The sequence below is a fragment of the Falco cherrug genome, chromosome 4 (genome assembly GCF_023634085.1).
Source record: "Falco cherrug isolate bFalChe1 chromosome 4, bFalChe1.pri, whole genome shotgun sequence".
NCBI classification, from domain to species: Eukaryota; Metazoa; Chordata; class Aves; order Falconiformes; family Falconidae; genus Falco; species Falco cherrug.
In genome coordinates, this window is record NC_073700.1 from 3,070,279 (window position 1) to 3,097,823 (window position 27,545).

At 42.8% G+C, this 27,545-nt stretch overlaps 2 protein-coding genes across 12 annotated transcripts in view; one reads left to right on the plus strand and one right to left on the minus strand.

Annotated features, from left to right (window-relative positions):
• Positions 1 to 11,076, plus strand: part of ATG7 (autophagy related 7) — a 122,574-nt gene extending 111,498 nt beyond the window's left edge. For 3 of the 6 annotated variants that reach the window (XM_055708228.1, XM_027812928.2, XM_005444441.4), the window contains one exon: positions 1,047 to 11,076. In XM_055708228.1, coding sequence (XP_055564203.1) covers positions 1,047 to 1,079 — 33 coding nt within the window. In that variant the 3' untranslated portion in view covers positions 1,080 to 11,076. The remainder of the gene's footprint in view (positions 1 to 1,046) is intronic. The other 3 variants (XR_008731921.1, XR_008731919.1, XR_008731920.1) reach the window with 3 other exon arrangements.
• A 10,752-nt stretch (positions 11,077 to 21,828) lies between these two features.
• VGLL4 (vestigial like family member 4) overlaps positions 21,829 to 27,545 on the minus strand; it is a 91,254-nt gene continuing 85,537 nt past the window's right edge. For all 6 annotated transcript variants that reach the window (XM_055710120.1, XM_027812900.2, XM_055710119.1 and 3 more), the window contains 2 exons: positions 25,633 to 25,753; positions 21,829 to 23,815 (listed from right to left, as the gene is read on the minus strand). In XM_055710120.1, coding sequence (XP_055566095.1) covers positions 23,547 to 23,815; positions 25,633 to 25,753 — 390 coding nt within the window. In that variant the 3' untranslated portion in view covers positions 21,829 to 23,546. The remainder of the gene's footprint in view (positions 23,816 to 25,632; positions 25,754 to 27,545) is intronic.

A 27,545-nucleotide genomic window follows, 5' to 3' on the forward strand; every position in this document is an offset into this window, starting at 1 on the left:
CAGCAGTGTTGCTGCTAACTTAGGCAAGTTTGAAATGCTCCAAGTCAGAGAGGAAATTTTATATAGTATAGAATTTATAGTATGATAATATTAAATTCCATTCAGAGCTAGGTACCCATGTTTAGTCCTCATCCCAAGCTACTGCAAGCCCTGCCAAGTGGAAGGAGGGTATTTGCCATAAACCTAAAAAAATAATCAGGAGAAGTCTTTTAAGAATACCCATGCTTTCTGGAAGAAAAGCTTGTAGTATATATTCAGAATATGTTTTCCCCTCACCCCAAATAGTTCTGCCTGCAAGTCCCTATATTTCCTTTACATCATGTGTTCTGCTCCCTGGTAACTGATATGAATTTATAACACTCACCTTAGCGTGTTCACAAGGATACCAGATTTCGTGGTACTCTGTGAAAATACTTTTTTGCCCCAATCTATAATCACTTACTGAACAAGGGCAAGTAGCAAAGTGTAAGTACAATTATATTGTACTGCAGAAGAAAAATCAACGTGGTTTTTAATTTTATTTCAACAATGGGAAAATACGAACATCATATGACTTATCTTTATGCTGCTGTTCTTGAGATCTAAAATTAGACTACAAAATGAAGTATTGGAGAACAATTAGTTCTTTATGAATGACTTGAAAATTTTCTGCAATTTTAATGAAGTATGCTATTTATTATAAGTTTTTATCTACATTAAGTATGTGCCAGTGAGTCAGCAAACCAAAACAAAAAGTCTAGTTTTAGGTCTGCTGCTCACTCTAAATGATAATAAATAGTAAGTAACCAAACTGAAAGGTCAGGAACAAATGCTGAAAAGTGTACGTTAAAAAATGCCCCCAGAGTTAGAAATAATGAATGGTGTGTAGGTTGTTAACAGAAGAGAAAAATTCTGAATTTTATATAAAGCTCCACTGGTGTTAGTCAATAGTCCATAAAATGTTATTTATTCTTCCTTTTAAATAGTAATACTGATTTTATAAAGGTATATTAAAAGTATATTGAAACTCCACAAGCTAAATTTCCACTTCCTTTTTTTTGTTGCAGATCTGGGACATGAGTGATGATGAAACAGTTTGAGATCGGCGGGATAAGGTGGAAGATGACCTGCTTTGGACGGCAGCACTGCCTTTGATCCCTTCCTTGACAAGTTAATGATTGCTTACCCGTGCTGACTGCTACAAATACAAACAAATATAATCCACAGTTTGACACTAATACCTTCACATTAAAAGCAGTATGTTATGGATATAACTCTCCACATGTTCATTTTTATTATGTAAATAACTAAAGCAATGTGGTTATGTTTAAACCTTTTTTTTTTTTTTTTTTTTTTTTTTTTTAGTTTCTGAATATGGCTTACATGTAAAATACGCTGCCTAAGTAAGCTGTGGTGTTTTATTCGCCCCAGTTTTTATTTTGCTTGTCCATGGACGTGTCCAAGCAGCATGTCTAAATGTCTTTTTTCATCTTTCCCAGATTTGTGCCCCTTTAGTTGGAATTTATTGTTAAGATGGAGAACATTCTGCTATCGGGAATTAAATCCTTAAAAGAAAGCAGGAGTAGGTAAGAACCTACACCTACTGCCTACACCACGTTGCTTGCTGTTTCTAGGTACATGTTTATAGTACAACTGATAGTTCTTGCCTGTGTCAATGGAGGTGTTATTCTCTGTAAAGGTCTCATAATTTCATGCTATGGGAAAAAATGTGGTTTGACTTATTTTTACACAGGAAAGACCAAAATGCATTGGTATCATGATTAGGAGCCCCTGAAGTTCAGAGCAGGCTGTTACATAGTAAAAATTGCTTTGTGGGGGTAGGTCATTGATAAAGTCAAACCTTGTCGAGAAATGCTTAACTGAAATGAGAAATCGGTTCTCTAGCTCCGCTATTCTTGGATGCTCTCACCCAGTACTTTACAGGTGTTTTTAAAAAAAAAAAAAAGAGCAATTAGGGTTTTCATTTTGGTTGGGTTTTAAGTTTTTCAATTTTTGCAGCATCAGGAATGGCTTCAGAGATTATAGCTGAGCACAAACAGTAGTTAGGAAATCCTTGAGTTGAAAAGATAACTTGAGAAAAAAGGACTTGTAAAAGGTCAAAGTACATTACTTTAAAGTTGAAAGTGAATATTGTTTTTTATCTTGGCATAGGTTTTAGAAGTCTATTTGCAATCCCTTTTAGAGCTGTATATTGTGGGGATTATGGACTAACTCACTCAGAAAACATGCAAATCACTTTATCTGTCAAGCAGTCTTTATTTCCTGTAAGTATTACGAAAATTAGTGGGTCAATCCAATTATTTTAGTTTCTTCCTTAACATAAGCCCTGAATATTCGGTGCAGATAATTTCCCAGCTTTTCTTATGCCACATCAGAAGTTTTGTCAGGTCAAATTTCCCTAAAAACTTACGATACCTGCAACTCCCATGTTCCAGTCATAAAGGAGCTTTATGGAGAGATGCTGAGGTTTGCGTCAAGTGTCTAAAATAGCTATTGTTTCTATTTATTTTAACTATGATATTCGTTATATTTATGTGATTTCTTAAGTAGCCTTAAGGGAATGTCTTGTTTAGCTAACTTCATTGTAATATAAAAATATATATGAATGAAATGTATATTTTTGGAAGACTAGTAATCGCAGGAAACTGCTCTTTTGGTGGTCAGGCAGTGAACAATAAGATCGATAACGTGCCATGTCCATTTTAAAGCAGTTTGTTGATGTACATAATTAGTTATGAGCTCAAATGACTTCCATTTTGTTAGCCTTGAATGAGTACGAGGGCGGTTTAAAGGGAGCGATCGACATTTTTATCCTTTGGAGTTGCTAACCATAGAGAGTGAAAGTCTCTTTTGCATTTTTTTGGTTATCTAAAACTTGAAAACTAGAAATCTTTCTGAAATCTGGTAAATTGTTTTAAATATCTAAAAGTATCCTGTTAAAGTCACATTGTAGCTTTGCATTGGCGGTATCTAACTGTAGACGTGTACAAGATCGAAAGGTTCAAAACTCAGGGTTAATACAACGTTTCCTTACCTCTGTAATTTCAGTAACGTACAGCTCTCTCAGGCTGAGCTGTTTCCTGTACATATGCTTCCCAGATGTCTCTGATGTTCAGAAACACTTCAGTTTGACTTGGAATAACTTCCGTTGTCTAACTATACTGTTGTTTTCTTTCTCCTTGCGGACAAGCGTTGTTCTTGTTTTGCTTTTACTCAATTTCTTGGCATTTCACTGAGAGAGAAATCCTGAGAAGCCATTCAAATGAATGAATGAGTGCACGTTCAAATACTATTAGCAGATAAGCACATTTATTTACGGGCTTGTGTGCACTTCATGGCAGGATTTCAGCACAGTCCTCAGCTCCAGTTATTGCCGTTTAATGGAAGAAGCTAAACTTTACCTTGCTTCATGAAGGAGGTAGCATTTAAATTTTATTTGTGCTGCCATGACCTCCTAGGCATCAGTGAAGAGCCCAAACTCATACTTCTGATGCAGAACCCAACAGCTACCATGGCTTTTCAGGTAAACCACATCTGTTGGGAAGAGGGAGCGAACAGCCTCAGAGAAACCTGCTCCTCTTGCCAGAAATGCAGTAGCCTTCTGTGGGAGTGGGGGCGTGGGACTGTATCTCACAGAAGGCAACTGTGACACCTTCGCATCACATCTGGGGACATTTAATAAAGACCACAGATCTCAACGGAGAGCTGCTGACATCCTTTTTGTGCTTGAGTATTATAGAAACTCATGGATTGGGAGCCTCTCTTTTCCTTTCACACTTCTGCTGACTAGAATTTTTCTTCAGTGTCATCCCTTCAGTGTGTTTGCCAGCTGAATTCTAGAATGTGTTATGGAGTGGTACCACATTCATGGAAGGGAGGTACTTGAGATTCTGTATGAAAGTTTTCTTCTTTAAAACACCCCCTTGCTTTTATCCTTGCTTTCACAGTCTGCTGTTAAGTCCTCTTCACCTGTGTCATAGTCTGTTGATTAGGAATAAATTTTGCCTAGGACATGCCCTTTACACGGTGTGTAATTAATTGTCTCAGCACCGTTACAGCCAGCAGAGTCACGGCCAGTAGGTGGTTCAGCTCACATGAGAATCTGTTCTGTGAAACATGGGGCTAATTTGAGTCTTCAGACTTCAACATAGGGCTCTGTGAGGGAGAAAGGGCACAAATTTGAAAATTACACTTAGATCCATGAAGAAAGACTCACGATGGCCCAAGCAGGTTGGTCGAGAAAATCACCAAGGAATGCAACCGTAGGATGTACATTCCTAGGAAGCTGATGACTCTCAAGAACTACAGAGAGATTCTGCTTCAGTAGAAATCAGCACAAGTTACTTTGCCACTTCAAAGAAAACTGTAGAGTTTGCTCCAGCCCTTAACATTGTAGAGCTTGAGCCTGGAAAAATTCTTCTCCCTTCCCTGTGTTCTGTCTGGCTTTGGTATTGTGTCCTCAGAGAAGTCCAGTGACATGAACTAAAATTTCATTTTTGTTGTCTTTGATACTCTTATTCCACTTCCTGTGAAATGTTCTTTCTAATTCTGTTTCTTTGTATAAGATTTGGCTGCTCACCTTAAATATATTCAACAGAACTATTAGCAAAATTGAATAATTTCCCCATACTTTTCTTTTTTTCTTTTAACTTCTCACTTGTGCTCTCATGGAAAACTCTTACTGAATTGGGTTTTATGTATTTCTGAACTTTTCGCTAGGCACTGTAGAGTCACGTCACAGCACTTGTTTTTCCGTCTTACTGAACGAATTCCTTCTGAATGTACGTTAACTAGTCCAAATGGAATTGCTAATAGAATCATAGAATCGCTGCGGTTGGAACAGACCCTTAAGATCATCGAGTCCAACTGTAGACCTAACACTGCCAAGTCCACCACTAGCTACTCCATCGTTGCACTCCTCTGGAATAGCGCTGGGCCACGAACAGCTCACCCAGCTCCCAACTTTCCGCGGAGTTTTCCTCCTCTTTTCCTAGCCAAATCGTAGACCCAGTGAGAGTGCCGGGATGTGACTGAGAACAGACTTTGGCATGCAGGGCTCTCATTAGTGCCATAATGTGGGAACAGGTCACTAACCTGATACCAGCGTTTGGGCTGTTGATCAACAAACTCTGCCTGTTTCCTACAGCATCATTAAGAGCTGTGACGGAATCCATGTGGGTATTTTTATGTAGCTTCTCTTTATAACCATCTCTTAAGAGTTCAAGGAAAGCCTAACTCTGTAGTCTTACGGGAATAGGAAGGATAGCTTGCATTCTTTCAAAAGTAAGAGATGTTGCCAGCTAACATGTAGTCACAACCTTTCTTGTCCTGCTGCCGGGTGCTGTGCAGTGCCGGTCCCACCAGTGCTGGACGGGGCAGACAGCCGTTCTCATGCTCTCCATCCAGTCACCTTTGTGCTGTCATGTTGCACCAAGAGTGCACAGAAGCTGAAGAGAACATAAACAGCTAGATGGTGGCATTTCTCCTTGCCAATTTTCCAAATTTTTATACCAAATTTGTTAGGGTTGGGTTTTTTTAATACTAATGCAGTACTTTCCTTAGAAACAAATAAGCACTTGTACTCCAAAGAGAGCCATTAAAGAAATACTTGCAACGTGGTAAACTTTAGCAGACTTCCTAAGAAACATACTCTGGAAGACATCCCAAGCCTGTTACCATATTTTTTTCTGAATCTTTTGACATGACTTCATTAATTCCTTTTATTCCCCTTTCTTTTTTTTTTTTTTTTAATAAAAAGTTCCATGCAGATGATGTGCTCGTGCATATCCTGCCAAAGTGAAACTTTCATTCAAGAGGGTCTTGTGCACCTTCTCTCTTGTAGAGCACCTGGATTAACTGTTTTAAAAGACAGAAATACCACGCTAGAAGGACTTTGGACTGTCCCAGTCTGCCCTGTGTCAATTCCTAACCTATGACACCTACCTACCTGGCCCATTTCGGTTCCAGCTCTTTCCCTTGCAGCTGCCTGGACCGTCTCCAGAACCCTGACGGTGTTTAAAAGTACTGTGACAACACGCAGGTCATGCTTTAGGTTTGAAGTTAATCTAGACTTTTCCTTTCTATTACCACTTCAGCTATCCAGTGTCAGAATTTCTGAAAAGTTCTTTTTTTTATTTTTTATCAGTGCAGCACTTGACAGGTTTTGATATAAAAAGCCCTAACAAGTTGTTGACAGTGTTTTCTTTCTCATTTCACTGTTATTGACATACTTTTGTCTGCTACCGCTGACGCTATCATGACTCTTCATAGGGCAGGGGCTGACGAACGGACGGACCATGGGACCCCTTGCTTTGTGGCAGCGCTACTCCTAGGTTGACCCAGAGAGGTGAATGCTCCTTGCTTTTTTTCTTAACTTTTTGTTTAATTCCTCAGCTGTACAATGTATGGAAATTGGATCTGTGTACTTGGCAAAGAATATCTATGGTTTTCGTTCCCTGGGTCAAAGAAACTGGTCTGTTGCTCCAACCTGTTGTTTTGCTGGCGTGTTGTTGACTGTTGGTTGAAGTCGCGTAGTGTTAACCGGAATGGGCTGGGGCTCATTTGGAGCCGCTTTTCTCTTAAGTCCGGTAGCTGAAATTCAGCAATCCGTATTCTTCCACCAGCCAACAACTAGAGATTTGTCCAGGTTGTAGTATCGTCTTCGGAATGAGTCACTTGAGGATTATTTTAACCTGGCCAAGGAACTTGGCACTGCAAAAGGGAAACTGAAGCTACTCCCAGAAGAATTAATAGCCATAAGCTTGGGTAGCAATGCTGTTAAGTACCTTAAGGTATTCTGTATCTTAGGGCAGCAGTTTTTTCACCTAATTTCCCAGTTCAGATGATCTCACCCCAGGATAAGGATGCAGTTGAGCACTCCAACCGTATATAATTTCAAGTTCTAATTATTTCCTTCAATAATTGACAATATTATCTGCCTGTTGTGACTTAACGTAGCATGTGTTCAAATCCGGTGGAATTACGTTGTAGGACACTCTGAAAAGCTCTTGCCGGGATGTTGCAGATGAAGTGGCATGGTCTCTTTCTGCTTAACCAGGCCTGTTCTCCTTTGCCATTGTAGCTTCTTGCCGCTTCCTTGGGCTTGAGGATAAAAATGGGCGATCAGGAGTTCTAAAAACAAGCATGTTAAGTTTCCTGGCTGGCGTGGAGTACGCACTTATCCTTTCCATCTACTATAGCAGCCTAAATGCCTGTTTCCTCTTGTTCTTTGAATAGATGTTTATATAGGACATTGATATAAAGCACAATGGACTTTGCCTCTGGAACTGAAGGTCACATGCACACGTGCATTTCATTTTAAATGCTAAAAATTTCAAATTGCTTCTTAACAAAATATTTTCATAAGCTAACAGGAAAAGACAGAAGCATAGATACAGTGTTGTACCACTGCAAATCAAAAGCACAATTCTTTAAAACTTAGTCTTTGTACCTTTCCCATGCATTTACTTTCTGTTCTTGCATCTGTGACTGTGGATTGCTACTTCACTAGTCTTTGATTATCCAAAAATTCAGGCTTGTGTGTAACTTTAGGCACCGGGGTATTTGGTTTCTGTGAGATCTCTGCAGAATGATTCATTGCTTGATTTGTTAGTGAAATATCTTATGCACTAGGTAAATAAGAAAGGAGAGACATTACTCTGGTTACATTCGTCTGGAAGAGGTCAGTAGTGTTTTCCTGTTTCTCCTTTGGTCTGATGTGTGCACCCTCTCAAGAGCCTGGAGTTGATGCATCCCTGTGAGGCAGTGCTGCAGAAGTCTGGTGCATTTGAAATGCAAGCGAGCGTCTCATTTCTGGAATGATTTTACTTTCTAAATCAAAACCAGTATGGGCTGAAACTGCACAAAGGAAGGCTGCTAAAATTGTTTCCACATCATGTCAATAGGCTGGGAAGAAAGGCAAGAGCCATGGAGGTTTGAAGTCTGGCCCACTCCGAGTGCATTTAAAATCTACGTTTTAACAACTAGTAAATTGGTGTCCTTTTTCCTTCCCCTCACTCTTTTTTCTCTTCTTGTGAATATCCCCTTCGCACCCCCAGTGCTCGGTGCCTCCCTGGTAAGCGAGGGATGTGGATGACCACCCAAATTAATTTCCAGTAACAGACTTGTTTCAAATTAGTGTAAGAAGCAAGGAAACGATAAAGTAGGTATGATTTTGCTTGCGGGTTTTGCTTTGTCTTGAAGCGTCTTTATTTTGATTCCATGCTTCAGAGCCTGACTTTTATACAGTGATCCTGTAGGTGTTGCCGCTTCCTCAGGAACCAGTGACTCAAGCGATGTATAAATGAAATGACATCACCGGCAACTCTTGTTTGAATTGCCTGTTTCCTAAAGAGGGACTGTGGGGTTTTCTTTTAATACTTGCAGCTTTGTTTTGTTTTGTCTTGGGTTTTTTTCAGGGGGGAGGGGAAGAGGGGTTGTAACGGTCTAAGGCAGCCTTGCCGTGATGAGTAACCACACTGCATGTGTTTTAGCCTTTGGAGACATTGAAATCACCGATATTGAAGTTTACTTAAGACAGGAGATCCACGTTTCTATGCAAGCTATTTATGAATGAAATAATTGTAATTAGGCCTTAGTTGAGGTTCTTTTGTTATAAAGTGTTCTTAAATCGCTCCTGAGCTGGGGAGGGAGGGGGGTGGGAGGTGGAGGGGAAAGAAAAGATCTGAGCACAATTTTCCATTATTATTTTGGAAGTAATGCAAACAAAAGAAACGTGTGTTCTTACTACTGTGCCAGTCTAATGGATCTCCATCGCGGCTCTCAATAGGGATCAGCAGATTCTTGGTTCAGTGTTTCCTTCCCTGCAACTGATACTTTGCAGTGATAACGCTGGATAAATACACGGTCGAAACGGGAGGAGCCGGAGCAAAGTGCTGCTTTGGAGCATCCCCCAGGGCAGCAGGGCAGTGGTTGCAGCAGGTGGGCAGGGGTAGGGGGGCAGGCAGCTGCAGCATCCGCATTTCTTTCTTGGACAAAACCCCCAGTGATGTCACAGCAGGAGCTGGTGGTTGAGCTGGTGTTAAAAGTAATGTCAGGAATTCTGGCCATCAAAGGAATGTGGCAAGTCGGATGTCTGTCTAGGTCATTTATTCCTAGTGTTCACGGACAGGCTGTAAAAGCGTTGCACTTTACTCATTATTGTCATGAGCAAAGGATCACTGGCATTTTGTTTAAATAGTAGCAGTTTTGGAACGCTACAGAAATACAGCACCGCGGAGACTTTAGATAGGTCCGTTGGGCTGTGGTGTGATTGCGCAGGTTCTCACAGAGCCGGCAGTGCCGTTGTGGGTGCACTTTAAAGGAAAACTTAAAAGTCCTTGTATTCAGGGAGGTGGTGTCAGTGACTGCCATAGGTAGTGGTCTGTCTTCTATTTATGTGAACCTCTGTCAAACTTCAGCACTGTTAAGAACCACGTGATCAAAAATTATTTTTCAGATGGCACACTAAACCAAAGTCTAAAAAAAAAGATTCTGTATCTCTTTTTTTTTTTTTTTTTTAATTTATTTCAGCCTTCCTAAAGTTGCTGTTCAGCTTCCTTTGGATCCTTTGTTTTCTAGATTACCCTTGTGCCGGGGTCATGCATGCTTTTACCGAAAAACTCTTACTCAGGTTCCACCCGGTGGCTGTGAGAGCACCAGTTGTATATTGTTACTGGAACTAAGTTGAGAATGCTTTAAGGTGATACGTGACATAAATATAATAACACTGCACGTATTTGGTCACACAGATACAAAGACAGTTTTCCCCTAATTAAAACGTTTACTGTTGTATGTCTCTTGCATGCAGTTAGACACTATCTGTGATTTTGTCTAGGGCAGTAGTTAGGAATGAGTGAGCTATACATACTCTGCCCCACAAGCCCTGCAGGGCAGCAGCTGATGTGTAGCATGTAGCTAGATCATCCTCACCAGCTGCCTGATACACTCACATGCTAGGGCTCTCAGAAATCCTGGGGTAAGACAGTTCATTTACTTGCTAACTATACTTTGTGGAATAGGAATTCAGTAGTGTTTAGCAGTCAGATATTACAAACTTAGGATAGGCTGCTTTGTAACCACACTGATTTGCAAGGGAGAAACAGGGAGCAAGTCAGCTGGTGGGTGTACGGCGTTTCCCTGTTGCTGGAGGAATTATAGTTTCATTTCCAACAATGATGATATCTGTTACTTAATGTAGCTTCCTGTTGTTAGCATTTGGAAATGTCATTAAGAGATTCTGATAGATAACATCAAGATGTCCAATGCTTAAGAGTCAGCTAGGAACAGAGAGTAACAACATACCTGGTGATCTGAGATACTGGAACAGAATGGAAAAAAATGTGATTTAAATGTCACTTGAATGTCAGGAGGGGCTGACATTCATTGCATGAGGATATGCAGCAGAATGTTGTTTCAGAACATGACAAATTGCTGTTTTTAAATTAGTGTGTTGCTGTGGTTGTAGGCGGTTGTGGCTTCAGAAATTTCCTAAGCCATAATGTTATGTTCCAGCTTTCGCAGTTTGGAGATTAATTAGTTACGATGATTTTTAAAAACACTGCTGATATAAAGCAACTTTGTCCTCTCCGTAATAGTCATAGGCAGGGGAAGATGGGCTGAGGCAGAACACAGGGGCTCTGCCACAGGCCTCTGGCGAAGCCAAAGAGAGTCGCGTCACCTCCGCCTGCCACCCACTGCCCCAGCTCACTCGGCAGAGGCTCGTTTGCTGAGTAAGTGCCTAGTAGCAAGGCCGATCCCAACCGAGTCAGCCAGGCAATAGAATCGGTACTAGAGATTGTACAGGACTATCCGACCTCTACCACTGTCTGTTAATGCCTTTCAACGTGATCGGTTCGGGCAAGTTGTTCAGAAGTGGTTAGTGACCGCCACTGGCCTCGAGTTTTGGATGCCCAGCTCGGGATGTTCTAAGCCAAACTTTGATGATGTGTTAAACTGGGTTCCGGAATTCTAAAAGGAGTCTGATTTCAAATGTAAAGACAATCTTACATTAAGCATGTATTTTAAAAACGTTATGTATGTAAAAAAGGATTAAATAAATCTGTTGTTAACTTTTAAGTGCTTGCCATTTCAGTTTTACTTTTTCTAGCATGTGTGTACTGGAAGATCTGCCTACCAGGATGAGCATTAGGTTTTGTGCAACAAATCAGCTAAAATACCAGAGTCACCAAAGAGCTGTGTTTTTCTTGTGGAATGAAATACAGAAAAGGAAAAAGTTAATTGAGTGCACTTTTTTTTAAAACGAGTTTCTGGTTTTGAGGCTTGTGTTGTTTTTTTACCAGTCCGACTGCTAGAAGCTTAACTCTTTGTTGCACAGTACGTGCGTGCTGCTCCCGAACGGACTCGGATCCACATTTGCCTGGGTTCTTAGCACGGCTGGGATTCAGGGCAATGTAACTTAGCAATCCAGGCTCAGAGTGCTAGGAATAGCAGTTGTGTTCTCCAAGGCCTGCACTGCCATTTAAAGTTTCTGTCCCCTAGAATTAAAGGTTTGGATTCATTTACAAAACAAAGGTGTGCATTGACTTTGGTAATGGAACAGAAGAATCAAGAAGCAGGTAAGAATTGCACTTGTTCGGGGGTTTTAATTTTCTGATTTGACAAACATTTCTTGATTCGTTCTGACCATATGTTGTAAATTTACTCCAGAGGAGAAAACCCACCATTTCTTGTCCATTTCCCGAGTGAAATACAGAGAACTGTTCATGAACCAAGTACAGGGTGTAAATAAGTTGCCATGACCTGTAGTTTATGGGACTCTATGGTGGCGTTGGTGACATCTTTGTGTTTTACTAAACTTCCACAGTGTTTTCACATTGCCTGTTTTCCACAGTTAAACTTCTCCCAGCACAAAACTTCAGGTATGAGAGAAGAGCCAGTGACCTGGAATCCTCCGAAATCCTTCCTGTAATGAAGCTCTGGTCATTCTTTTGTCCTACCTCATATTTTCTTGTCCTTCCCTGTTTCCATTCTAGGTGGGAGATGGGAAGAGGCAGAAGAAAAGCACAAGTGCCAGAGTAAGAGGAACCTGGAAGAGGCTGGAAAGGCCACCTAGGAAGAGATTTGCTTCCTGTTGGAGGCTTTAGGAGCAGCGCATCAAGGTGCCCCGGTTCGGGAGCTTTCCCGTCAGAGGCGCTGTCCTTGGCTCCGAGGAGCTCACGTTCCTCCTAAGAGCTTCCCTTCATTTCCCTGGCTCCTGACCTTCTCTGCGCGGGGCCCGGCATTTTTCGGGAAGCTCTCCTGAGGCTTCGCGTCCATTTTCTGCTATTTTGGGGCTTCCTCGTGAGTCGCTGTAGCTATAAGGTTTCAAAGCATCGCAGGGAGTACAGGTTAGCCAGCCAGCTTTCTACTTTTCCCTTTCACTCCATTGCAGAAATTAAGTGCTACTTCTCTTTTGTCACCCAACTTTTCTAGTGCTCTCAGGAAGGAGAGGAACATTCTGAATTTGCACCTACAGACGAATTAGACCAATATAGTTGCTGAAGCAGACTTCTCACCCACAAGCAAAAAAAAAAATAAAAGAATATGTATATCTGGAAGCTTCGTGATGTGATCCTGTACCTTAATGAACATTCCCTACGCTCCCTAACACCGCCCTGTGTGGAAGTTCTTGAAGTGTTTTGGTTGGAGGTTATGGTGTAGCTAATTCCCACGTCAGGGCTGCAGAGCTAAGCAGTGGAGGTTTCCTGAGGAGCAAATCTTTACTTTCCGTCAGTCTGACTGGTTGGGTAGATTATAGCTTTCTCAACTCTCAAAATGTTGTTGCTGCTTTCCCAGCGCTGGGATTTTTTTTTGTTTTGTGTTCCCGCAATTCCCGAGAATCTGTTTTCTTTTTTCTTTCATTTAAAAATGAACACATCTGTTTTGTGGCTATGTAGAAAGACTTGAAAATGTGAAGCTAAATGGCTCAAGAACAGAATTAATTCCAAATGGAATTATTTATAATAACCTGATTCTAATTTTGCTTCTGAAAAATTCAAGGGAAATATTTTCTCATACAAGGAGTTCTATGAATACGTAAACCAGTTGTGATGAGGTATCAGTGTTACTGCCTTACCACCTTACAGTTGTTCACGCAAGTTAAAACCGAAATAACTGCATGGCATAAATTTCTAGGCACTGAAACACTTTGATACTGTTCTGCTTGTTACGCCTTGGTATCTGTGCAGGATAAAGAGCCAACAAATCAGTTGAGATTTGTGGAAGTAGTATGAAAGCAATGACCTGTATCCTTTCCCTGACATTATAAAGGCAGAAAACCATTTTTTGGATGGCTGTGGAGTAGTGTAAAGAATCCTGAAGTCCCGATCCTGTTGATTCTGTAGTAGCGAGATCACATGTTTGGCAGCCATGGTGCTTTATCTTTCCTCGGTAAACCAGCCTTAGGTGTTGTGTTCTAGGCAGCTAATCAAACGGGATATACTCACCGTTTTCTTTTGTTGAGCTCTGGAAATTCTGAGTATAGATTTCTATGCTATTAATAGCTCAAGGGAAGTACTTCTTTTATTGTCTAGAAAAAGTCAGTCCAAAGAACTATCTGTACAGTTGCAGAGTTTGGAGCCTTGGGCAGATTTTACTTTCGTAGTCACTAGTGAGTTACTCTAGTTGTATGGCAGCCACAGGGCCCTTTGTGCCCAGTCACTGCAGGCTCACGCAGCCGTGGTGAGTGCTGTGTGTCCGGGCGGGCGGAGGAGGCACAGAAGGGAAGGCGGCGCATGGATGTGTGAGCTCGAGTTAGCTGGGCGGGCAGAATTAACGCTTCTCTTGGGGAAAAAATGCATAGAATTTGCTTTGGGAGTATGTCACAGGGGGACAGCATGGAGAGAAGATGGGATCTGTTGTGGGGCAACTGTTAAAAGGAACAAACGTTTTGTATAAATAGGACAATATTTCTTCTTGCCTTCATTAGCTTCTCTTTCTTTAATGATGTATTATGGGTGGATCTGCTATTGACTTCAGTCCTCAGCCTTTACCCAGGCAATTTTCCCGTTTCCTGTGAGAACTGGTAGGGCCAAAACTGCACCCAGAGTTCAGCTGCAACAGGGCAGAGCAGGAGGCGAATCCCACACTCCTCTTTCCTGTATTTCCAAGCAGAAATTGTTTATTTGTTGGATTAATCACCAAAGTTACAGACATGTCAGCAAAGTCACCGTTTGATTTACTGTTGCTGATTTTGCATCATCCTGAAAGGTCGTGGCTTGACTCACATTACAGACTGCAGTTGTAAGCCTGGCAACAACAAAAGCAATAATTCTGTTGTGAGGAAATCTGTTCTTCCCATGAAAATCTTTAAAACAAGAGCCCCAAGATCCCACCATGTCCTGTGTGGTGGTGGCTTTGGAGGACTTGGGGGTTTCTTCATTTCCCCACCTGAAAACTCCCCGTTGGAGCTGGTGACGTTCCACGATGTAGTCTGGGGAAGCTGAAGGCTGAATGAGCAAATGCATGAAATGCCAGGGGAGTGGTTCAAAACAAAGCTCTCCGAAAAAGTCTGGTCTAGATGTCTATAGTGCAGTCGTCAACAGTTGAAGTGCATTTGACATTTGTACAGTTGCTCATTCTGAACCCAGTTCTAAGCCTGTATTCAGACAGCCACAGCTTTGTTACGATGGAGAAAATGTCTTGCATGCTCTGATACGTCATTTGCCTCTGGACCAGCTAATTCTGCGTTCCTGGTAGGTCATTAAGGCTTTCTCAAAGCAAAAGGTAAATTACATACGTATGTGTGCCTGTCTTTCAGGGGGCAGAAGGAGAATATTGCTTATTTTTGAAGAAATAGGTTTACTGGCTTCAGTTGTTGCTTTACTTAGCTGACCCTGCAGGTTAAGAAATTACTTCTTTTAATCTTGATTTTCAAATTCCTGGGGGAGTTGTGAGAGCTGCTGGGGAGGAGAGATTTACAAACAAGCATACCGTTAAGACCTTCACAACAGAGGATGACTTTTTTCTTTATTTTCAGCAAATTTGATTAGTGAGAAGAAATGATCATCATCTTCAACTAGATATCTGTTCCAGTTAATTTCTTTCCAGCATTTTCACGGTTAGGGAAAGTCAGTGTGGTGGCGGGAGGTTTTCACCTGGGGTCTTCTTGTCGCCTATTTGAATCAGGTCCTGGTTTGCCATCACTTTTGGGAGCAGCTTGCCTGCTTCAGGGTGTACGCGCTGTGCTGAGGTCGCTGCCGAAGCTGCCTGGCACCCTCTGGGCACCCCAGGGCAGAGCAGGGGGGTTCCTCCAGCACCTGGAGCGGGTGTTGCGCAGCGGTGGCCGCTCCACGGCAGCCACGGCTCCGCGGGGGGAATGGCCTGGGGCGTCCCGCTGCGAGGCCGGGGGACATCGACGCTTGTCTGCCAGGAGTGTCGAGAGACTGACCGTTTCTTAGCTCTCTGCGTTTCTGCTACTTTGGGTTTGTGTTTGTATCAGTACATAAAACAGGACAACGAGCTCTAGCAGCCACAACGATGTCAGTAACTGTTAATGCCATGGGAAAATGTTTGACGAAAAAAAGTAGCATCAAGTTAAATAAAGGTATGTCAGGGAAAGTAAAGGAAAAGGATGTCGCTGCTGCTGTGAACCCTGTACCAATGCTGAATCACCTGTGATACCGTTTAAATGCATCCGTTTTCTTCTGGAGAAGCTCATAGTCTGAGATTTTCTGTAGCCTTAGCAGGAGGAGCCCAAGAACTTCTCGCTTGGAAGGAAAAGGAAAGGCCCTGCTTTAATCTTTAAGTATTGTTAGCTTTTTTTTTGTTTGTTTGAGAGGGAAGTGGGGATGAAAATAATGGGAAAAGTTTAGAATGCTACAGCACATCTGTGAAAAGCAAAGGTTTGGTTTAAAGCTGAGAACTTTTTTTTTTGAAGCATTTTTTTTCTCTGAAAGTAAAATTTTTTTATGTATTTTTTTATACTTTGTTTTAACTAACTAGAACTAATGTAATTGTAGTGGTATATTATGTGTATAATTTTAGCACACAAGTCGCATGTCATTAATACACCTAGACCCACATTATTTTAAAATTTCATGAAGCAGGAGATTTTGAGGTCTGTGTTTTCCTGGATTTATAATGTAACCTTGATTCCACCGTGGGTAGCTGGATGCTATCAGAAGCATTCTGCATGCACAGTATTTGCCCGAACTGAGTAAACAGTTTTAAGATAAGCAGCTTTTTGACTATTAAATGCAGCAGACATGTGGCTGACACAGCTTCAAGTTGACCGCTGCCTTTGTGTCTGTCTCGGTGATGGAGAGAAGACAGATGTTTTCCTTGGCATTTCAGAAAGCTGCTGCTTAGCAAAATAAAATGTAAAATTAGAATGAACAGTGCAACAGTGAGCGGTGTAACTGGCTAGCCTACAAGCAAAAAAAGATTGAAACAGTCTCGTGAATGTAGTGAAGTGTGTTCTTACTGAAAGTCAGTAACTGCTTTGTCATTATTGAAAAGTAGCTTATAGAAAAAGAAATTCTGTTTTTTCCAACTCTTTTAAAATATAAATGCATGTCAATCAGAATATCTGTGTATGACTAATCCCATGCCAACCATTCTTACCAGAGAGGCATGTTAATAGAGTATAAATGCTTCAGCGATACAGCAATTAGCAGCTCTAAACCCCCTAAGTTAGCGCATTGTTGTTTGATGAATTGGGCTCCTGATTGTGTCACAAAGGAAAATATGAGCCTTTCCTATTTAAGGTTCGTTAGGGACGCTGTTGTCGGATGAGGACGGGGGCTGCCTTCAGTATGACGTTGTCTACTTCCAGCACCAGAGGAAGGAGCAACAGGGGAGGAGCATGTGCTGGGAACAGTCTGGCCTTCTGGCTCAGGTCCACCGTGTCCCTCAGGGTGCACACGCTGCCCTGGTCCAGAGGGGTGTATCCGGAGATGCTGCCCTTGCTCCGCTTTGGGATGAGCGTTGTCCATGTTAAGTGTAAACTGTGTACAGAGATGCTCACGGGAGTCTCCGTGGAGCATCTGGGTCCCCTGGCAAACGCTGCCGTGCTGGTGCGGTCAGAGCTGTCCCTTATAAATCAGTGCTTGGTGCTGTGGGAGCTCCTCGGGAGAGGGAACATCCCGTCAGTGAGGTTCAGGCGTGCTGAGCGTGCCAGCAGGAGGCCAGGTGCTGTGCCCCAGTGGTGACGTGGCCCTGTCCCAGCCGGGGGGTGCGAGGGGTCCTTGTGCCACCCCAGCAGCGCGGCTCCCCGGAACGCGCCTTTGTGGGTTTGTGGGTTTCTGTAAATGTGATGAGCAGATTTGCTGAGCAGAATGAAGCAGGAAAATTTGAAACTTCTCTGCAAATAAATATCAAAGCTGATGCCAAGCTCACCGGTCAGTCTGGATAAACGTGGCCGCGTGTGGCGGCAGCGCATCCCTGCTGGGATTGCGTTACAGGAGGCTGAAGACCGAGGAATTCAGATGGTAGCTTTGAACCAAGAACTCCAGAGCTCCGCAGAAGATTCCCAGCTGCTGCAGGGTGCTCCTTCTACCGTCTTACTGTCAGATAATATGTACCAGGACCTGATTTGTCCCTCAAGTTTTACTTAAAAATGAAGTTCAGTTTATTGTCTTGCAGTTTAGTCACTGTTTTTGCAATGGCTGTTCTACAGTGGACTTACGCTTCTTCTGCAGCTTTTTTTCAGCCTGTGCTGAGGGTGTCATTAAGGTGCCCGAGTTTGCTGTAAACTTTTCAGTGTCTTGGAGAACTGGGGAAAGAAGTGGGGTCTGTGGTGTTAGACCAAGGATGAAACGACTTGCTCTCCCCTTCCTTTTGTGCAGGAGTGACAGGTTAGTGACAGCATCCCCCTGGGACCGTGGCTGGGCAGGGTTAGGCTTGGACGCGCTCAGGAACTTCGCTATGGTCAAGAAGGATTGAAGACTGAAGGTTGAGCTCCGCCGGGAGGGCCACATCCTGAAGTGGTTTTGTTCCTGGTTTTGCTGCGCACGCAAAGGTGAGTGGCACCTCCCCAGGTCTGCTGGTCTCCTGAGGCTTGTGCCCTGCCAGTGGAAGAGAAAACCATGGGTGCATTGCTGGTGCTCTCGGTGAGGAGTGCTGCCTCCGCGAGCCTCCCCGCACCCAGCTTGGGTGTGAAAGCACAGGGGAGGCTCTGCGGCACAGAGGTGACCGTGCTGCTGAGCCAGAGCATGTGCTGGGCTCTCTCCTGCACCTCTGGAGCCGCATAGCGCTGTGGGCTGGTGGGTGGTGACGGGAGGGTGCCAAGGGAAGGTGGAAGAGCTTTGGCTGACGAACAGAGCAGCTGCGGCGGAGCTGTATGTAACTGCAGGTAAAAAACGAGCAATTACATCCTCTGTCTTGGCTGTCTTACACCCCAGAAATGCGCTTGAGGCAGCTGTTCCGCAGCGGGGGACAGAATGTTCCCATGGAAGGAGAGGTTAAAAATGATTAAGTTGTCATGTTTTAGTTACTAAATTGGTGTCTTTTCTGTCACAGGCCCTTCAGGGGTGAAGTGGGCTGCAGCACCACAGAGTGCGTAACAGCTGCGGGTGACGGGGAGCCAGCTGGGACAGTGTGACATGCCAGGGCCTGCGCCCACGCCAGGGGTTCTGCCTTCCCTGGTCCTCCAGAAGGAGCTGAAGACAGTGGTGAGCGTCCCTCTCAGCTGAGCAGAGCGCGCCAGCTCTGGTGAGTAGAGCGCTCGCACTAGTGACCCGCGGGATGCTTCTGCTGGGCTGTGCCAGGGTGTCCCGTTAAGCGACAAGCCGGACTGGCATGGTGTGCGGATGCTGGAGCGGCCCCGCTGGAACGTGAGCAGTCAGTGCAGCGTGAGCAGGGCGTGCTTCTCGCGCCGCTGCCACACAAAGGCTTCTGAACGAGGCTGAAAGATAATTTTGCGTCTTTTCTCTGTTGACTGATTCGGCCCCCTAGGAGCAGCAGGGTTTGCTGCCGCCCCCTGCGCCCCGCGGGGAGCGTTCAGCCCAGCTGCGGTGACAGTGGAGCTGCTGCTTGTGAAGCAGCTTCTGAACTGGTGCAGTTACAGCCCCAAGCCGCGATGCTGAGCTGGTTACAACTGCAAGTTTTGTGCGTGTGCCAGTTTTCAAGTCTAACAGTTCAGCTACAGCGTGTAGCAGGGTGGCTGCTTTATGAGCAGCTGCAGTAGCTCCCTGCCGCGTTCTCTGCAGCAGCGGCAGGAACCTCGACAGCCATCTGACTGCAATATGCCAAAACCGAGCGTGGTACTGGCTCTAAAGCCCCTTTGCTGCTTCATGTGTTTTAACTTCTAAAGCAAATAAATAAACATCACGCGCGGTCCCTTCAGCCCTACCGGGTAAGCACAGCCTGCCGCGTGGGTTTGGTGGCTGCTTACCAGCGATGCTGTTCGTACAGGTTTAGGGAGTTTGCAGACAGAGGGCTGACGTAGCTACACACAGTTGTATCCTCCCCCTGTACCACTGTTCCGGCCAGCTCGGGCCCGCTGGCTGCGTAGCCTCCCTGTGTATTTGTACCTAAAGTTCACTTTCACAACTAAAGCAGCTTGAAATACACAGAAACCGCCTGCAGGGGAGGTCACCCGCAGAACCACGCAGGAAGAGCCAAGCTCAATGCCTAGAATATTTGTGATGTCGGGTCTGTTTTCTAAAATGAAAATTGTGGTTTGAATTAAATTAGCAAAAACAACGCGTGTGCCTAGAGGCAAGATTACAAACGCGTAGCTGGAAGTTGTCTTTCATTTACTCAGAGATAAGCCATTGTGTAGGACTTGACATGAAACGCGTACGTACAGTCCAGTTTGTCTAGGCCACGGTGCTACCCTTTCACGCAAAATTACTGCTTACTGCTAATTAGAAAAATCTTGTAACAGGGAAAAAAATTATTCTATTTTTTCCCTTTACCATGCAGAAAAATAGAACACTCTATAAGTTACTGACCTGAAAGATAGCAACGCTGCTTGTTCTGTTTCACGTGGCCCCCAAAATGTTGATGTAGGGATGACTTTTTCCTAAAAGGAAACCAGCTCCCTTCAGAAAGCAGACCGAGAGGCTTGTGAGGCTTGTTGTAGTTGGCCTCCCTCCCAAAGGCTCTTAAAGCATGTATTTAGGCTTCTTTCCATGGGTATTTAGAGAGGGATGTTTTTCAGATGTGTTAAACTAATCATTCTTGACGTGTTCACATGGAATCTCTCACACCCCAAAAATAGCCGTTCACTTCAACAATGCACACGCGTGTCGTGGCTGCTGGGCTTCTCAAACAGTTTAGGCACTTCTAATGCGACAGGGAACTTGGTATCTCCTTATTTTTAGGGGTTCCCTCCTTAGTGTTGGCGACGCCTCTGCTCCGTTCAGTGCTGACATCCCGCTGAAGGCTCTTGCCTGGTTCACCCTGAAGGATTTCGCGTCTCCAGTCGAACGAATGGGTGATCTGCTGCGGATCCGCTGCTCACCCGGAACACGGGGCCGCGGCTGGCTGCGTCCGAGGTACAGCTGCGCCTGCTGCTTTAGGGAATGACTTCTGTCCTCGAGGTAGAACTTGAAGAAGTTGAGTGACAACACAAAATGGAAGAAGACTTAAGACACCGGCCTTTCGTAAGTGGTACAGACATGCCTGGCTAGCTGGCGTTTCCCAAAGCACGGGGGAGCTGTGCTGGAGCAGCGGCTTCAGCCCCGGCTGGAAAGCAGCACCGGGCAAACGCCACAGGAGCCGATCCGTGGGCCTGTGGCCGGGCTGGCCCAGTGGCCAGAGGCGTCCCCCCACAGCCGGGGTGTTCCCGTCCGGCCCTGCTGTCCCTTGGCAGCTGTACAGACGCCTGAACGTGTGGGGGAACCCAGCCCCCGAGCAGCCCCGCCAGCGGGCAGCCGTGCTGAGCGAGGCGGGGGGAGCAGGGGCCTGTCTCTGCCTCCCGCCCACAAAGCACAGAAACCAACTCCCCCTCTGCCCGTGCGCCACAGAAGAGTATGTACACACCCGTGATTTAAGAGCACTTTATTGTTCTTTAAGGCTACTTTTAAGTACAAAAAAAAAAAAAAAAAAAAAAAAGATGGCCTGCCAAACCTTTTTTTTTTTCCAGGTGAAACAAGGCCACAAAAGAATGGTATATTACAGATTTACAAACACAGAGAGAATCTTTCAAACCGAACTGTAGATAACCTGGCTCTGTGAAGAAACTTCACCACGTCTCATGACCGTGAGTTCAGTTTAGTTTCCTTCCACCTCCCCCCAACCCTTTGGCTTTCACAACATTATTGTGTCTAATATACGTTTTACTGGACATATCACATTAAATCTTTATTGCCCTCAAATTCATTTACCTATCTCAGATAAGTAAATGTAACCTTGTAAAACAGCTATTACTGAAAATATTAGCTTTAAAAACATTATCTTATTTGTGTTTACAAAGAAATATAGGAGTCACATTTTCCACAGAGTCCATCTACAGTATTAGTATTTTACTGTTATAATGCTCAGTAGCCTGTAGCAATAACAAACTAGTGGCTATTAATGCTAATGCAGTGTTCTCATAGAATAACTGTGTTCCTGCACTTTTACTGTATTACAGACAAATCTACAACAAAAAAAGATCAACTTTTTTCTCCAAACAAAAAAAAATATGAATGATTACAATAAAGGAAAGGGAAAAATTAAATAGCTACATATCATTAACAAATTAATTGTTCCTCAAAAAATACCTACAAATTTCTCTGTACATTCTTTACGCACAGCGTAACGATGGTCTTAAAGTTACCTATATAAAAAAGTGTTCTTTTAACAATCTTCCTACAGAGAGTAGGGTACTGAATGCCAAAGCAAGTAAGCGTTGACTACCCAGTAAGATGGTAGTGAAATGTGTAAAACTGGGGGCTTAGGTGTGGTGTTTTTTTTGTATTTTTAATTTTTTTAAAGAAAATTGAGCAGCCACCTTCTCAACAAGAGTAAGAGCCAATCTCCCGATCTCTTTCTACCCTGCACCTTTTCCAAATTAAATAGCTTAACTTTAAAAAAAAAAAAAAAAAACAAAACCAAAAACAAAAAACATAAAATAAAAGCCACAATGGACCCAATACTGTAACATAGTCCATAATACATCACGTGTAGTTCATCTTCCAACTACTTCTAACTTTCTACACTGAACCAATCATTTCAGGTAACCCAGTATAAAAAAAAGCCCTAGTTGCAACTGTACTGGGAAGATGGAATGTATGGGGGAGAGCAGTTACACTTAACAAGAAGAAGAGAAGCTCTTAGTACTAGCACAGCTGTGGTTTTATGCCTGCCTCTATTGCCTAATTTCTAGTTAGTAGCTATTAACATAGCAAATGATAATAAATGCAGTAATACCTGTATAAAGTTTTCTAATGGAGGAATGTATGCTGCAACTTGGCATAGGTTTATGAATAAGCTTAAAAAAATTAAAGATCATATTTCACAAACTGTAACAATCTGTTGTCCAGCCAAGATACGTAATGGTAGCAGTTTCTGCAGCTAGTTAAAGGTGGATTACACAGACTTAGTTCTAGGAAGCAAATTCCTGTTAAGCAGACAGTGCTGCAGACAGAAACAATTACTCAGTCATGCGCAAAGCTATAGCATCCTGTACCACGCATCATATATCTCTAAACTGCGTCGTTTGAGGCCTGTCCTGAGGCTGTCCTCTTTTGCTGGCTGCTACTAAAGTGAGTATCAAATACAAATATCATAGAGTACAACTGTACCAGCAGTAAGTATATCTAGGATTGTTACTGACAAAAATAAACTAATTCTGAAGAAAAGCTAATAAGTATTATGATTCTTACTGTCTATACATTAATAGATACCAGCTATTTTTCATAAAACATGCATCGTTAAGCACTATTGAACCCTCCAACCTCAGCTCTATTCTAACAAACTGCAGTGTTTAGGAAAAAATGCCCGTGTTCTGTAAATTATGCAGTCCAGTTGCAAGCACTAAGCACCTGAAATCTAAAGAGAGAAAGACCTATAACCTGTATGAGACTTCCCCTTCCAAAGCTGTTTTGCTTTAAGAAAAATCAAACTGATAGAAATGTCATCCTTAAACCCTTTTTTCAGCAGTTTGCCCTCAAAATATTAGCATCTTCCAGAAAGTTGCTATGCAACTTCAGTCCTCCTCCAATAGTGCAAATCATACATGACAGTTCTTTTCAAGTATATACATACAAAATTACTTCACAGAGGGAAAAAAAAAAAAAAAAAAAAAAAAGGGCAATGTAAGCAAACCAGACAAATTCTAGTCTCAAGAAGCTAATAAAAGCAAAAAGCATTTTGGGTCAACCAACTAAGTGTAATGGCTTTTGTGGATTAGCGTGCATTATTTTTTTTTTTAAGGGGCAGCAGATTTGCATCAGAGGTTTCTTTGGTAACTGAGGCAGGAAAAAAGGATGCTACATCATATGAATCTTTATGAAATAGTTCCTGCTATCATCTTTAAGGGCACCCTTTTACAAATAAAACGTGAGTACACAAAAAACATGTGTTGAAAACTAATCTCCCCTCCCCCAACACTATTTTAAGCACTGTTCAAAGCTCAGTCAAACCATGCAAATTCACAAACGTTAACGGTCCTCTCTTCATGAGACTACAGAGGGCGAGTGATTATGATTGACCATATGAGAGGAAGGGGAAGACTGGCCCCGCCGTGAAGCAGACTCAGGACTGCTGGAGACTCCGTCCTTCGCAGCTTTAATCTGAAGCCATGTATCCCCAAGTGCTTTGGCAAAGTGGTCATCGACTGATCCTGTGATGGACACAGAGTTTGCCACTGGCTCAGGCTCCTTGTAATTCTTGCCAAGGCTTCGGCGGAAGTGCTCTTCCACCACTGGGTCACAGGCAGTGGTAGCTAGAGGGGGAAAGGAGGCAGAAGACACGTTACTTCAGTGCAGAACCCTGGCACCACGTGCTGGATTCAGAGCCCGTACTTTCTCCCCTCTTCCTATCATCTCAGCATAATGCAAGACTTCTTTACATCATCACAGAACTGTTAGCGAAGGGGGTGGGGAAGAAGATGGAAGGAGTTAAAATTTTTAAAAAAGCAATAAATGGAGTGAAATATTTTTGCATTTCTGTGACCAGCAACAGGTAACCATTCTAGGTGTAATTCTAGTCCCCCTCAGGCTACTAACAACTACAGCTCTGGTTCTGTGGAAACCCTCTCCCAAAACAATCACATAGAACTTATATTTAGGCCTAAACGGAATTAAAGATCGAAACAGCTCTTTAAAATCAGCTCCCAAGCCTGCTGATACCAGTCAGACATGAGGAGAGTTCATTCTAAATTACAGCATGCCAGAAGCTGATTTCAGGGTTTCATCTGACTTCACATACTTGTGCTGGGAGCCAAGCAGAAAACCAAATGAATCACTGCCTCTGCGTCAGGTACTGCAAGCATTAAAATGCTGTGATACAAAGAACCTTAGGAGACAGGTTTTGCACAAGAATAATGAATCCCTCAGCCTAAATATGAGAGAGTTGCAGTTTTACAATTGAGAAATGACATCTGTGTCTAAATTAGATTTTCACATTTCAAAAACAAACTTAAAACTGTCAGGATCCATGCCAATGTCCTTCATGCTACAGGACGGCTTGACTGATCTAAAATAAATGTGAGCGTCACACAAAAAGACCTGTTCAAGTGATAAATATTTTCTGAAAACGTTTACCACGTTTCCAAAGCCCATGTAAATACAGCTGGGGTCTCAAGGAAGCAGCTCTCATTAGACAAGTAACAGTTTTCTAGAAAACTTCTAACATCTTAGATCCCTAACTATTGATTTTTCCAAGAGTGTAACAGATCATCCAGGGTCTTGCTTCAGCTTCTAATTTTAATTTTCAACAACACGCTTGGGGGTGGTGTTTTTAATAAGAATAAAAACAACCACACACACACCCCCCCTCCTATGGACTTGCAGGTTCCTACCTACATCATACTGGTATTGTTACATTGACACATTCTGGTCGATGAAGCCTCGCTGCTGTGCATGTTAAAGCTACACATCAGTAGGTATATAACATGAAATGAAAGGGCTGTGTTTGCCCCTGGTCACAGTGAGAGAAAGCGACAAGAAACATCCCAAGGCTTCCCAGAAAGTACTGCATGAAAAGACTTCATAAGAAGTACTAACTGCACAGAAGGCAGAAAGCTAAAGCTCCCTGCTTGTGTTGCTATAGCAACCGCCCTCCAAAGCTTTTTATGTTATCCACGCAGGGAAAGGTGGAGGGTATGTGCTCTGGAACAGTATTTGTATCTGCAGGAAAAGATTTTTGTGCCTGAAGCTGAATCATGAAAGTCTAGTGACTCCTGAAAGACTAGGGAAACTACAGCTCCTAAAATAAGAGCATGGCTGGATCTGCCGGCTGCTGGCTGTCAGACTGAAATAAACATAATGACTTACTTGTCTGTGTGGGGTGTTTGGTTTTTTCAAAGCAGCTTTTCAAAACAAGAAAAAAGAACACCTCTCTCCCTTATTTTGAATTGGTACTTTCTACTGTGGCATAGGGTTGATGGCTGGAAAGCCTGCAGAGGGGATCTGTGCTAGCACGCCTCTGGGCAGACAGGATACAAAGAGGTGTCTATTGTTTCACCTCTTTTATCCCTGTGAGATGATTTTTGTTCTCAAATTCTGATCGGGCAGGCAGGAGTGCAGACATGTAACTTACTGCTAGAGGGTCTTCTGTAGGCAGGCATTGCTGAACCGCAGCCACTGTGTGCAATGGGGCAGTGAGAGAGGTTACAGTTCCGGTTGTTCGCAGAAGCACAGGTGATTACGGATGGACGGTTCTAAGACGGAAGAAACACGAAATCTGTCACTCCCCAAGGCAGCTGGCCAAAGCCACATTAGCAGCCGTTTGCTGCATAATCACTTGAGATGTACACACACTGAACCAAATCCCAGCAGTGAAATAACCCATAAACTATTCAATTCAATATAGCATATTAAACCCCAAAATATTCAGCTATTATTTCTTCATCTGATTAAAGAAAAACACATTGCATTTCCATAATGGTTCTTAGTTATTTAAGTGGCAAGCAGCCATATAGTATGGGCAGTATAAAACAAATCATTAGAAGCATTAAAGCGATTTTACAGTGACTGTTTCAACTTCACAGACATTACATATGCAGAACTAAATGTCAACACATTAAATACTTGTTTCATTCTACAGCCATATAGCCTTGTGATTCCAGGACTCAGAAGGGCTTTACAAATTTTACAGGTATTTGTCACCTGAGTATTAATCAAGTTTTAATGCCATCATTTTTCATTCAGAAGTTGTTTTCCCAGCCTGACTAACTCTGTATTCTGTACTTCACCCACAAACCAATAAGCCCATAAGATGTAAAATATGAAGAGCTCCTGAGCGAGTTTTGATTGCAAGTACATTCCTGTTGGAATTCATCTGCCTTTCTAGCACTACTTAATAGACATCATCCTTTGTCATTCTCAACACATGCAAATTCCCCCAAAACATCTATTCACACAATCTTAATTCCACAATGTATAAGTTGTACAAAGCGTAAATGTAAAATACTCTTTTTATAGTTGTTTACTATGTAAATATTACATTTAAAACAAGGCCTTAGGGTAAGAAATGTCCCAGTTTCTCCAGATGGCTGAAGGCACATAACGCAACTATTGGGAGTATTTTTGCCTTGCATCTTTGGTATGTTTTGTGATGCCAGGAGTCCACTTTGGTATACTCAATGCAAATTAATTGTTAAGTGTCCAAAAGATTAACAGAATTGATGTAACTAACACAGTTTTAACTTCTTGGCCATTTTACAAATCTGTGAAGCAAACCCACAAAAATCACTACTTTACCTCTACCACCATACAAAGTCAGTGAAGAAGGCAAGAGTTTTCATGGTTAGTGGTACTTCAGTCTACACAGAGCAAGACCAAAGTAAGTGAGATGAGCTTTCAAGAGGAGATTTAACACTGTCTAGGCACAATGAGAATGATGCTCTTTACATCTTACTGCACCAACAGCAAAGTAAAAAAAGTTAATAAAAAAAAATAATTATTTGTTTTTTTCTGTAAGCAATTCACATGTGGAAGTATTGCTTTTCTTCTTTACAGGGGTCAAGATTTTGTACATCTATGAAGCGGTTTTTGAGAAGTGTATATATGCTTATCTCTTCTGAAGAGTATTTTAGACATGCAAGAGGTGGGAAGTAGAGAGAGGGGCAATAAAAAAGCTTGTCTCCAGAACGCACCTACCAACACCCCAAAGGATCTGAGAGGCAGGATAAGGCATCTTAACAGAATCCCCTGGTACGGTTCTGTGTGTACAGGTGCACTGAGCAGACTACACATATTTATATGAAAATACTGAGATAAGCTGAGAATTTAGTAACAGCGACTAGAGCAGCTGAATAACCCTATGCTGCCTAAAGTAAGAAGGTATTTTTTCCTACCTCTTTATTGGAAACTGCATAAGATGAAACCTCATTCAACATGCTAAGGTGAAAAAAACCCTCAAAACACAACCTGACAAATCATTAACTAGGGTTTCTTATTTTCAGTACACTCTTGTAAGATTTCTACTCTCTGCTCTTAGCAAGGTCTTAC